General features: G+C 34.7%; 1 protein-coding gene across 3 annotated transcripts in view; it reads left to right on the top strand.

The window, feature by feature from the left end:
* Positions 1–13,630, top strand: part of LOC139694977 (ras-specific guanine nucleotide-releasing factor 1-like) — a 612,331-nt gene extending 598,701 nt beyond the window's left edge. For all 3 annotated transcript variants that reach the window (XM_071593533.1, XM_071593532.1, XM_071593531.1), the window contains 5 exons: positions 374–471; positions 630–714; positions 7,186–7,383; positions 10,461–10,658; positions 12,751–13,630. In XM_071593533.1, the coding sequence (XP_071449634.1) occupies positions 374–471; positions 630–714; positions 7,186–7,383; positions 10,461–10,658; positions 12,751–12,987 (816 nt within the window). In that variant the 3' untranslated portion in view covers positions 12,988–13,630. The remainder of the gene's footprint in view (positions 1–373; positions 472–629; positions 715–7,185; positions 7,384–10,460; positions 10,659–12,750) is intronic.
* The last annotated feature ends 594 nt before the right edge of the window (positions 13,631–14,224 follow it).

Here is a 14,224-nt window from a genome sequence, read left to right as displayed (position 1 = left end):
ATCTACTGTTCTTGGGTTTCCTCACCAACTCTCTATGCAGGCTGAAGGCCTGTAGGCACTTCAGCCTGCCTGTTGTCTGCTACAGCAGAGTATGTGATCATCACCATCAAAGATGCCAACTCGGAACCTTATCTTCAATAACAAAAGCCTATCCATGAAATAGAGTTCATCCTTTTTTTAATCTTCTATTGACTTGTTGCAGTGATGACTTGAGCATATTCAAATTTTGGGTCTTCCAACATTAATTCTGAAAATGTTAATCTTCCAATTAATTTTCGAATGTTTCCTTAAATTCAGGCATGGCATGCTCTTATTTTTACAGGTGAGATGAATAAAACTTTAATTTCTTTCATGGTTCTTTATTAATTTTCAGACTCCTGGTAAGGAAAATATAGAAACACTTTCTGCTTTGGAAATAGCTGAGCAAATGACTTATGTGGACCATCAAATTTTTATTTCCATATGCAGCGAGTAAGTATTTCACTAACTCTGTACCTCAGTAACTGACTATTCCCCAGAGGAAACAATTTAGTTTCTTCTTGGATATATTTGTTACATTATTTTTCTGTCTAATGGTACTGATGCTAATGTGTACAAATGATATTAATAACTGATTCCACACTTTTCAGGGAGTTCCTTGGTCAAGCTTGGATGAAGCAAGATAAAACAACTAAAGCTTCTCATATATTGCTCATGACGAAAAGGTTTAATGAGGTAAATATGTTACTGTTATTCCATACTTGTTCAGATTCCCTAATGAACTGTATTGAAGTTTTTTAGTCAAAATCAGTGTTACCTTAATATTAACACACAACACTGATGAGCGGTAGCCTCTTTGGGTAAAGTCTGAGCAAGAAGGATTGGGTGAGCAAAGTATAAATGGGCATTGGTGTTCACCAATTGTTGTTGACACAGTAGTTCCAGAATGAATAATAATTTCAGCTGTTCATGAATTAGACAATATTTCAGGCTAGCATGTGGATTTAGAATTAGACCTGGAAAATAAATAAATAAATAAATAAATATATATATATATATATATATGTATGTATATAAATATATATATATATATATATATATATATATATATATATATATATATATATATATATATATATTTATGAAAATCACGTTCATATGGTCCAAAAATGATATTAGCCAATAATGAGCTTTCAATTTGCGGAATGGAATGGTATGCAGGAAATTTTAGAGAAATAGGTGTATACATATTCATTACTTATTCAGTAAAAATGATTTATGTGACAACTAGTACCAAGTTAGTATGTGTAAACTCATTGATTAATGGACGTGGTGGAGAAGAGACGGAAATGCATTGAATTCTTAGAAAAAAATATAGACAAATAGATGACAGATTACTACAAAAATTCTGTCCTTGTGATTAGTTTATCTATCCATTGCAATACTTTGTGTCAATATGAGAGGGCAACGGGAAAAATAACAGTTAACTTTTCATCAATGCTGAAAGCATAAATCACAGATTTAATGTGATATCTAAGGGAGAAACTGTATTTTGTAGATGTCTTTTGATAGTTGTTGAAAGTGTGGAGAGCATAAAAAAAAGTCTACTGCAGCATTCCAATTTGAGGAATACATTGGGTCTCACAAAATGGAGTTAATTATTGATCACTAATACAGCTCATTAATTTTTCAAAATTTATCCCATTTACAAAAAATTAAAAAAAAGAGAGATTAATAAACGCTAACAAAATAAATACATGCTAATGGTCGGCCCAGTGGCGGCGGTGTAGCGTCCTCGCCTGCTAACCCAGAGGTCAAGGGTTCGATTCCTGCCTAGGTGGTTTTTCCTCCACCTAGGGCTTTGGTGTATGTAATTGTCATATTGTTATATCAATGTTCAAAGTCTGATGTAAAAGTTGAAGCGCTGTTTTCAGACTAATGCAAAATTAATAAATAAAAGAAAAGAGTAGATAGTAACATAAACACAAATAGAGACCCAAAAACATTTGAAAATATATGTAACGCAAAATACAGGAAAAAAACAGCAAGAAGTAAACAGAGACCACACAAAGATCCCACCCAGAAAGAACTCGAGGTAGATCTCTTGGGATAAGGCCAAAAATAGTAAAATCTATGAGGAATCTGACAGTTATAGTAGAGTACAGACTGTAGTTAGCAAATAAAATAAGAAATGAAGAGAAAAAAGGACAGAGGACAAATATAGCAATACTGAGGAAATTATGTCTAAGAGAAACACTGAAAAACCTCACTCCCAAGCTTGAAGGATATTCATAATGAGAGAAAACCTTTGAGAATGAAAATAGCAGAAGTAATAATTGGTCAATGTCCTTTGAGATGGAATGAATTGTTTAAGGAGGAAATATTTACAGAACAAAATTTGTTGTCTCAGGCATAACTTTATGGAATATGCATAACATATTGAAATGAAATAATTAACTTTGTAATTCCACACACTTTATTTTAAAAAACATGACCCAGATTTCGGCATTTCATGCAATGATCCACCGTTTAACCGCTATCCCTATGTCAAAAATCAATGTAAATAAGGAACTTAATGTAATTAAAACGTTAGCAGTAAACAATGGTTATTCAGAAGATCTAATTAATAAAATTTACTGGAATAAATTTACAAAAATAGCCTTAAGCCACATTTACAACCCTGAACATTTATCCCACTGCCAAATGGCAGAGAATACTATATCTTGGGACTATTTCTCAAAAAATAATTAAAAGTTTTCCTAAAGAAAACATTTAATGTGCCTTTTATAGTGGTTCATGCCTTAAGAACCTGATCTCTCACACTAAAGACCCAAGTCCCCAAAAACGAGAGGAGTGGAGTGTATGAGTTCAAGTGCTCAGAATGTAGCACAAAGTATATTGGGCAAACAGGACAGAAATTTAAAGAAAGAGTTAAAGAACACCAAATGTGTAAATAATAAGAACATAACATCCCTCTTTGCAAAGCACCTCATCGAAAGTGACCACAACAGTGACTTTGTGACAAAAATTATTCATTTTGAAGAAAAAGGTCAAAGGCTCGATACTTTGGAGCAGTTAGAAATTTTGAAATGTGTCCGTTGGAAAGATGGTCTTGCCAACAAAATTTTGTATCCCTCCCACTCTCCACTCCTAGACCTACCACTCTTCTAAGTCAAAAATGAAATTCTCTTTTCTTCCCAGCTACATTGTAACCTTTTTACCCCTCCAACCTCCCTCTATGACAAAACCCCCCTCCCTTGATCAGAAGGTATATATAGCCAGCGTGCTTCTATGAGGACCACCCGATGATGACATTCATGTCAAAACCTGGGTCATGTTTTTTTTAAAACAAAGCGTGTGGAATTACAAAGTCAATTATTTCATTTCATTTCAATATTTACAGAAAAATTGTACTCAGGAATTGTAAACAGGACATTAGGACATGACATCATGGAAAAAGAGCAAACAGTTCCAGAAGGAGATAATATACAAATAATTAGAGTAAGAGAATTTATCAGAAGCAGAAAGAGAATAAATTTTAATTTTACAGAAGCAAAATAAATAGGCTAGAAGGGCACCTGATAAGACATTTAATTTGAAAATTTTCATATAAGCATACATGCTAATCGTTGTATTGTACAGGTTTAAGACCTGGGCCATCTTCAAAAGAGATGAAATTTGAATGTTCCTATGCCTATGTTTATTATACCCTGGATGAACAAGCAATCAAGTGAGGGAAAGTACACTTGATAGAGTGAGGGAAAAGTATAAGTTGACCAACGTAGAAGCAACAGGCTGGAAGGATACCTGATAAGGCATTGCGATTGCATTTAAATCTTTTTGGGGAAGATTAGAAATGTTAAAGAAAAGAGGAAGACCTAGGATATTTGTCCATATTAAATGAGTAAGTAATTTCCCACAGACTTGTGAAAGTGTGAAGTATAAATATATTTGTACTTGAATGAGAAAGAACTGGCATTGATCAGAGAACTCATGACAAAGAGATCATGCATTTCACCCACACCCATAAACTCTACTGGTCAGGTTAGAAGTCCTCCTGAGCTAGATGGCGGCTATTAGTGTATACTAATTTCTGCCTTCTTCACAAAGATTGATATATTTATCAGACTCTTGACTGAGGCAACTTTTTCACATTATAGTATATGGTGTATCTATGATCATTTAGGCTAAAGAAATAAATATTTTTTAGTCATCAAGCCTTACCTTTGGAAGGAGATACTTCTTTAATTTTTTGTTAAAATCTCACCATAGGTAATTTCCCACATGCCTTCCATGCAGGTGATTTGGCTTCACGTTAAAATACTTGAGTATCATTACAGTAATTCAATCACCACCAAATTTGCTGAAATATTTTGAAATGTTTGTTATACCTTACTTGTTACATATTACTTTAATCCATCTTCAATGTTTGAAACTTGTGTGCATAGTAAATTTCCATTACTAAAACCTACTACATAAAGCCTTACTATGGGAGATGCTTCTGAAGCAATATACATATATATATATATATATATATATATATATATATATATATATATATATATATATATATATATATATATATATATATATATATATATATATATATATATATATATATATATATATATATATATATATTCTTTAATCATATTCATTTGAGTCTTCTGCTCATCAACAGGTTTTGCTTGAATGTGCATCTATTTTGTATGAGCCTGTCTTCTGAGTTGTTTCCCAAAACGGTAACTCGGATTAATTTTAAGCAAAATAATTGATATAACATTTGCACATACCAAATTCTTTCATTTACATATTTGATAGTACACTTTATGCAACCTGCAACAAAGCTACTCAAAACAATCCTCGATGAACTTCAATGCTTGGTATTTAACATCGAAAAACTCCCTACTATATTATACTGAAAAAACCATGCACGAGTGTTGCCATTGATTTTTTACCACAGACGGTAGTTACCTATGCAAATTAATATTAATAAATCAGTGATCACATAGGTTTAAATAAGTACTTAAGTAATTTTCTCCATGAGGACACATTAAACCAAAAACCCCTTTTTCATTTTCAACAAGGTGCGATTTTACTAATTTCTTGAATGATTTAGCTAATGAATTAAAACATTTAATGACTATATAGAATACTAAAGCAATAGATTTGGCACTACAGAATGGTGTATCAAATAAATGCCCAACATATCACAAATGTGAACACCTAAGTACGAGGGTCATCCGGAAAGTAGTACCCGTTCGTGCCGCATGAAGTGCTGACGACGCGAGTAGCCGCTGGACGAGGTCAGATAGCTTCAGTGGCTTGTCTGCCTTCTCTGAGCCAAGTTGCGTGACGCTAGCATTGCCTGTGTTGTTTCTGTGATTGTTTACAATGTTTAAAAAAATTGAGAACGCCGCCAGTTGTGAAGTGAGGGCAGTGATTAAATTCCTCAATGCAAGAAACGTTCGCCCATGTGATATTCATCGCCAATTAAAGGAGGTGTATGGAGACAATGTAATGGACGAGTCGTCTGTTCGGCGGTGGTGTCGCAACTTCAACATGGGGAGGGGGAACACACACGACGATGAGCGTTCGGGGAGACCGTCTGTCATTACAGACCAACTGGTGAGCTCAGTTGACGAATTCGTGAGGAACGATCGGCGCGTCACAATTGATGACATCTGTGAGCATTTTCCCAATGTTTCTCGAACAATTGTTCATGAAATTGTTAAACACCATCTGCATTATGCAAAAATTTGTGCAAGATGGGTCCCTCGCGTATCTCAATGAGCTGGCGGCGAAGGACTATGCAGCAGGAATACAGAAACTTGTCACACGTTATGACAAATGCCTTAATTTGCTTGGAGATTATGTTGAGAAGTAGTTTAAAGTATCCTCTTTCAAATAAAATTTTTTATGTTTGTTAATATTTACTTTTGTGTCTTTATTTCACGAACGGGTACTACTTTCCGGATGACCCTCGTAGTTCACAAAATCTTCATTACTTCGTTTTATAGGAAAAAAGGTATCATATATATGCATAATATCATAAAAATGAAAAGGCAGTAATCAGAATAGCTCAGGATAATCAAGGGTATTCAAAAGAGAATGCCAAAAAATAGACTAATAGATATGCGACTCACTATGGTGCACACACAAATACCTAATAAATCACATGCAGTAACGCTATGTTTCACAAATACTTCATCACTTATTCCTAAGTGGTTAATTGCATCTCGCATTTGCGCCCTTTCGTGGATTTATTCTAAACACAAACGATTTGTTTCGTGCATTACTTCTCCGATTTTGCTCAACGGTCGAACGCCAATGAAAGTGAAATATTAACGATAAAATATTGAAGATCTCACTGTTGAAATTAATAACATATATGCCGCGGAAAATGATGGGCATCGCTACACAGAATTAATAATTACATTGCATCGATAAAATAGAGAAGTGCGACGTACTTCTTACGAGCTACTTTTAAAAGAACCCTATTGCTAATTTCACTATACCTGTTTTTGCTAAACTGTGTTTCTTTTGAATGCTTAATAATGACATTTAACGCAAGCATACCCTCAAATACAATCATTGAAATACAATACAAATGTATCCCACATGTAAACAATGTAAACAACACGATGTAAACAAACCACTGACCACCACTGTGAACAAACTGCTGCCCTGTTGAAATAGCTAGGCGGAGTTCAAATGGCAGGGCACATGGGCCGTGTTGTAATTCCTATCCCTCAAAATAGTTCATAAAACAGTGTTCTGTATTTCCCCAATTTGGCAATCAACTAGTAGAGCCTCGCAATAAAAAAAATTAGAGGTTTGTGTCCCAATATGTACATGTCCCTGTATTTTACGCATTTAGTTGCAGTTCTAACATCAGGGTTTGCTGTTGGAGTCTGAGCAGGATTTAACCCGAAGCCATGGAATTCTCGTACTAAGTACTCATTTGGTCTGAGTGCTTATTTAGTTAATTTGGAAAGTTATCAATAGAAGTTTCTGCTGCATTTCAAGAAAATGTTGCCTCTATATTGGAGCATTAAACACATTCCTGTACATTACTTAGTCAAAATGTTCATTGTGTATAAATATGTGAGCTCGAAGCAGGGAGAGTATCGAAACCATTAATATATTGATATTACGGGATAGATAACATAATGTGATTATTAATAATAATTTTCTTTTTTCCAGGTGTCTCAATTAGTTGTATCTGAAATTATTAGAAAATCAAATATGAATGCTAGAATAGCAGCCATTGAGAAATGGGCGGCTGTTGCTGATATTAGTAGATGTCTCCATAATTTTAACGGTGTTTTACAAATCTGTGCAGCCTTTACCAATAGTGCTGTATTCAGATTGAAGAAAACATGGGAAAAGGTTTCTAAAACGGTAAGAGTTCGAAAAATTAGTTCCTATAAATTTGATTCTTGTTATCTTTAAGTAAACTGATCATTATTATGCCACTGTGCTTCTCCTTTTGAAAAATGTCAAATCATGATTTGTAGATTAAGCATCTGCCAGCTGATTTAATCGTAACATCGAGGAGGCTTTAGTGTAGACATGCCTATAAATTTTAAATCTCAAAACCATTGCTTTCCTTACCAACAAAGCTGTTTCCTGCACTCATTCCACTCCTCCCACCTCCTCCTGCCACTTGCTGATCCTCTCGCTGATGCACTCACGCTAATTTCCTTTCTTCTTCCTCATCCACCAACCTCTCGGTATCTGTGCTATGTACCCATTGAACAGGCATTGCTACCATTGGGTAGGCTTATTCATATATCCCCCAAAGTATTTTCCCAAGGGCTCTACTAGGGTCCCATTTCCCCTAGCCCACTTGAATCCCACGGTTCATCTTGTCCTAATATAGTACAAAGTCTAACTGTGTGCAGTAAAAATGAAACATTCAAAATATGCATGTTGTAGTGGAACCATATTATGTTGGCAAATGTCAGCCAAATGTTTTGCCTCCCTTTAAGCTGTTTGCTTCTGGCACTCCCAGAACCAATGCTCATTGTGAAGATATATTGTAGCAGCATGGGAATACATTAAAATGTGATCGCATCTGAATAAATTTCTATGAGCTTGAAATTAAACCACTTGGCTTTTCCACGTAGAAACATTTTTTTTCTGTGTGGAAAAGCCAAGTGGTTTAATTTCAATTTCAATATGAAGATTTTCCACCAAGTGACGCCAGAAACTGTTTTAAATTTCTTTGAGTTTCATGAGCCAGTTATTATCTTATCTTAAATAACTCAAAATATGGCACTCATTCATTTTAATAAATCACCTGGAATGTGAGGAATCTTAATAAAATTTCACTATTAAAAAAAAGACCTTGTGAATGAATATCTGTTGAAATATGTTCTACTCTGTCAATGAGAAACTGCAACTCCAATTTGGACTTGTATGATTTTCTTTGACGTGTCCTATATTTGTTCAACAAATCCAAAGTCAAAATAAATGTTTTGATTAGATTGATGCAACAGTACCTCTGTTGCAAATACACAATTGAACACATTTCTAAATTGCCATCATCCTCCAACTATACTTTTCAAGGCTTTGACTTATATGATAACTCCTCTCCATGTCTCCCTGATCATTGAGGTTATATCTCCGTATTCTGACCCATAACACTCATAAATCACTCTCCACTAATGAAGTTATTTCATCCACAGTATACTACTCTGTCCAATAAATACGCTAGCTGATACCATAGTAACATTATTTTGCAAAATTTAGTCTCCATCAATTTTGTCCCCTTCAATGTACTCTCCATTTGTTGCTATTCCATCTTCTTTCCCACTGTTTAAAGCACCCTTGGAAGCCCTCGGCAGTTATGCTTTTCAGTTTTCTTGTCATTTCTTGCTTTATTGCATCCACATCTTCCCAGTGATGTCCCTTCATCACAATATTGCATTTTGGGAAGAGTCAAAAGCCACAGGGGGCAAGAGCTGGCAAATAAGGAAGATGATCAAGGATGGTGATTGAATTTTTCGCCAGAAATTGGCAAACAATCAAAGCTGAATGTGCAGGTGCATTGTCATGGTGAAGGATACATCCATCATGTTTGGTTAAAATAGCGTGCACTATTGATTTTCCTAAATTCAGTTCATCAATTATCATTCGGCCAGTTTTTTGACGATTGGTTAGGACAAGGGACAGAACACGATCAATGTTGTCGTCAACACAGGTCCTCCCGTCCTTGCATCATCCATGGCGTCTTGTCGGCCATTTTTAAATGCTTAATCCACTTGAAAATGGATATTTTTCTTCAGAGCATTATCAGTGTTAACAGCTGTCAACATTTCAGTAATTCCTTGTTAACTGTTACGGCACTTCAGCAAAAACTATGTTGATTAGTTGCTCCGTGATACCGTCAGTTTTAATTTTTGACAAATGGTAAAAGCAAGGATAACAGAAACTAACATACCTGGCACCGTATGCACAGCTCGGCAATCCGCCAAGCACAGACGGCTCATTGGGTCTCAGGCAACTAGCGCCGCTAGTCGGCCAGGATATAGACTGCGTCATGGCTACCAGATTGCACCAGTTCGTGCACCATTTATTGCACAGACCTCATATCTCACGAGGGTTTTTAATTATTTCATGCATTTATATATTTCTGCTTGGATAGTCTTTTAACATGATCTAACCAACTTAATCCCTGGGATTGCACACAGTTAACATTCAATTTCTTTTTGAAGTATTTCATCTATTTCTTTATTCGTGTGTCATCCATTCAGTCTTAATTCAGATGTCGCCTCATACTTTCCTAATGACTCTTCTTTCAAAAATGCATGGAGAATATTGATCTCCAGTTATTTGAGTCTCAAGTTTCACACTTATTTGTGATATGAGAATTTTATGCCATAGAAGTTCTGTAGTGTGTAATATATATTTGGATAAGATAATGTTTTAATTCATGGAATAAGCCTTTCTCTCAATGTCTTCATCAGGGAACATTAAAATCCTCATTTATGTTTTTCCTTTGCTGGTACCAATACTGGTAGAATGAAAATAAATCTGGAACTATCCTTTGATATGAATCCAGGAAGGACTACTGCTCACTCTTTCCTAACCCATTCCTAAATGTCTTTCCAATTTGAATATTATGCAGTATATATTTGCTTTTCTCAATGGGATAAGTATTACAGTTGGTCCTATTCACCCCCAATAATTTATCATATAGTATTCAGGTTTTTTTGTAAGAATTTCATTTGCGTGAAAAAATATTTATAGTGCATTCTGTGAAGATCTAATTTTTTGAGTTAAATTTTATACTTCTTACACCATTTGATTTTTTTATCAAAATTAAATATTTGGCACAAATGTTATGTTTCTGAAGAAAAATTGTTACTTGTGGCATATAAATTTATGTATTTGCCCCTCCCACTTATGTTACTGAATCTAAATTAGCATTATCTTATTTCAAATTGATAAATAAATTACATTTTTATTTACAGACTAAGCAGACTATTGAAAAGCTGCAGAATATTGTATCTTCCGACGGCAGATTTCGTAACCTCCGTGATGCTCTTCATCGCTGTGATCCACCCTGCATTCCTTATTTGGGAATGTACCTGACCGACTTGTCATTCATTGAAGAGGGAACCCCAAATTTTACTGATGATGGGCTGCTAAACTTTTCCAAAATGAGAATGGTAAGTCCAAGTGGTATTCTTTCAAATGAATATACCATAGAACCTACTGAAATTAGTTTGCTTCCAAAGGAAATGAAAAATTAACAGAATTGTTGCCTGAGTGTAAAGGCAGTCTTGTAAAAATAATGCGATACTTATACATATGAATGCATTCACTCATAAATGACAAGCATTGGATAGGTAAAATAATTATTTTCTTTGTGTATACCCTTGCTGAAGTTTATCATTTCAAGGTACGAGATTGTTGATATGGATATGGCTATAATTTGCTCCCCTTAATTTTCATATAAGTCTGAAGGTTCATTGACAATATCTTTATTCAAAATTACTTCAAGATTCAAACTTATTTAATACAATGTTAATTTTTTTCAAAGTGACACCTTTGCGCTTCATCTTGTTAGTACTGATGTATAACTCATGGGTGGGATCCTTGTTTCAAACACAAGTTTTGTGGAGGGAAGGTTCAACCAGTTTATGATTTTTCAAATTTTTTTCAAGGTGTGACATATTATTGCTTCCACTTTAATTGCCACAGGAGAAATCCCGATTAGTAAATGACATGCCATACAGCCTTTCTCACCCTTAGGTACCTAACCCCTGTAGGTCCCTGAGGGTCTTTCAAGATGTCTCTGATTGTTTTTTTATGAAACCCAATATTATTAAAGATGACTTAGAGTGTACAATAGTTAAGGCTGTCATAGTTAGCATTGGGTTTCCTTCAGCTTATAGTTTCTTGCACAACTACTGACAAACATTCTTCATTCTTTGCCTTCTTGTTTCAATCGATCAAGTGTTATTACATTTTTCTATTTCCTTTTTCACTTTCCATTGGAAATGCAGCCATGGTTGAGTTTCCTTCTATCTATATAACTGCCATTTCCTTGTTCACCATTGAAACAGGACCAATTAAAGGATACCTATTATGCATAACATTTTGAGTCATGACTGCTATGGCTATGTATGTACTCCTGAATATTTGGCACATTATTTGATATAGCCGGCTGATCATTGGGAAAGCAAAGCAATATTAAATCAAATTAATCACTCCAGATTTCCATTTAGTGTAATCAACATTGGTCATGATCTTTGTAGCCTACCATCAACTGGTTTTTTTGCTTTCTCTGGCACAATCAATGAATTTTAATGAAAAGGCAAGGCCTTGAAAAAAAGTTATAGGGAAGTTTTTCGCTGTCATGTTTTACTGGTTACAAATACCATTGTAGTGGATGGGGATCGGGGTGGTGTGATGGCTAGTGTACTGGCTTTCAAACCAGAGGGCCCGGGTTCAAATCCCGGTGGGGGCCACAGATATATTTCAGTGGTATCTCGATCCCTTCTTGAGGTGCTTTGTGGAGGGCACTTTGAGTAAGTACGCCTTTCGTCGGATGAGACGTTAATCTGCGGACCCCGTGGCACCTTCCGTTAAGAATAGGCTAATTCCAACACCGGGTTTCTCTCCATCCTTTATCCTTTCCTGTTCCTATTTTCATCTCTAATGGTGCTAATGACCTTAGCTGTCAGTTGCCTCCCGTAAATACTACTATTACCATTGCAGTGGGGAAACCTTCATGTATGCCCAATTTTAAAAATATTAATTAAGAAAAAAATTCATGTACTACAAATAAAATATGATAATGATTGCAATTATGTCACTTTAAAGCAATAAACTTTAAATTATCTTTGTCCACATGTGTAGCACATTATTATAGAACATGTGGCTTGAAATAAGCATTGGTAGATATGTAATCATTTCTAAGGTTGTCTTATTACTTGGTATTGTATTCTGGTGCATATAGTTTAAGAATTATGATTCTACCTTCCTAGTTTTTTTTCAATAAAGAATGGCCATTGGCAGGAGATACAAATTAAAGAATCAAACATTGTCAAACTCCATGTAACATGAGTTGAAGGTTCCCATTTTGGTAATGCTTTAAAGTATTCTTTCTCATGGGGCATTCCTCCAGGTTCTTCGGCTCCCAGTTTATCAGCTCTTTGCCCGTTTCATTCTATTGAATAAATTTGTTATCTGTGCTACACTATTTGGAAATAATTCACTTTATTGGACTTTAATTCCCTATTTTTTCCATTGCAGATAGCTCATGTTATTCGAGAAATCAGGCATTTCCAGCAGACTCCGTATAAAATAGAGTTAATACCCAAGGTAACAAATTATTTATTAGATCCATCTCTTCTTCTTGATGATGAAGAGTTGTACCGAATGTCTCTTGAGATTGAGCCAAGGACATCAAGGCTGAGTTCTGCAGCTCTGTCACAACTACCATCATCTACAGGACAGGGTTCTCTTTCCCAAACTCCTCCAAGATCATAAGCTTTTGGTCTTAAGTCTCAATAGGCATGAGTTTTTTTGCCGTTTTTTGGGGAATTTTCGAGGGAGGTGAGTAATTTATTTCTGGTGGTGGGGTTTTAATTGTGTACTATAGTCAGACCATGAGTTTCATTTGTGTTGCCAACAGCTTGTGTACCTACTGTTAGTGGTTAAAAAAAAACATGTGATGGAAAGTTGCATGTTGATTGACTATCTGGATGTAAACAGGGTTTCAGCTGTACCATTCTTCTTATTTGTTTTTGTTATGTGCCGTCGAGTACTGTTGAAAATTCAAGCAATAAAATTACTTCTTCCAGCACTGTGTGAATTGCATGGAGTGACATTTCAATTCCAGAGCATGTTTCAAAATCTACTTTATAAAACTTTATCAAACATTTGTAGAGGTGTCTCAATTAGAATGGGCTGAAACCCTGCTTTGAATGATGAATATAGTGATTTCTATTTGGTTCCACATCAAATGTCAATTGCGTATACAAATAGTTTCCTCAGCCAGATTTTTTAACAACTCTATATACACTGGAAGACCTCGAATTGAATCCTTAAGTGTACCTAATGTTCTGCACTATTAGATAGAAAACTCTACATGGAAATGGTAGAGTTCTTTTGACATCTACAAAAATCTAAAGTAAATACCATATATACATAAATATATATATATATATATTTGTTTGAATTTTTATATAAAAGTACATATAAAAAAATCAAAAAAAAAGCAGAGAAATTTTAGATGATGTTGTTAAAGTTCAATTGAAAAAGATATTTAAAAAGAAAATGCAACAGTTCTGTTTTCAAATATGGCTATAAATTAGTCTATTCTTTATTAAAAAGAATCAATATGGCAATCTTCTATATTCTTCCTCATGGAACAAAGACAATGGAGTCTCTTTGGCCTTTAAATCATGTATGTTTAAGTTTTTCATCTATATCACTATGGTGCTCCAATAAATCTAGATTTTCTACTGTTTAGAAGCATTGGGTCTGCAAAAAGGATTATTAATACCTACTTTTAAGAAAAAAAATGTAGTGGCCAGTCTAGTATGTATCTGAAAATGAGATTTGAAGTAATTAGAATGATTTTTAAAGTGTTTGAATAAAAATGAGCTCTCAGTCAGTCTGTTAACAATAGCTAATTAGCTTAGTGATGATGCCAAATTTATTTAATTTTATAATATTATATCAAGTTAATAAAGAGGATGAGCTATAATCTCCTCCTATCTTC

Source organism: Hetaerina americana, unplaced genomic scaffold (genome assembly GCF_022747635.1).
Source record: "Hetaerina americana unplaced genomic scaffold, ioHetAmer1.1.p SCAF_6, whole genome shotgun sequence".
NCBI lineage: Eukaryota > Metazoa > Arthropoda > Insecta > Odonata > Calopterygidae > Hetaerina > Hetaerina americana.
Note: the sequence above shows the minus strand (reverse complement) of the source record. Positions and strands in the feature narration are given on the sequence as shown.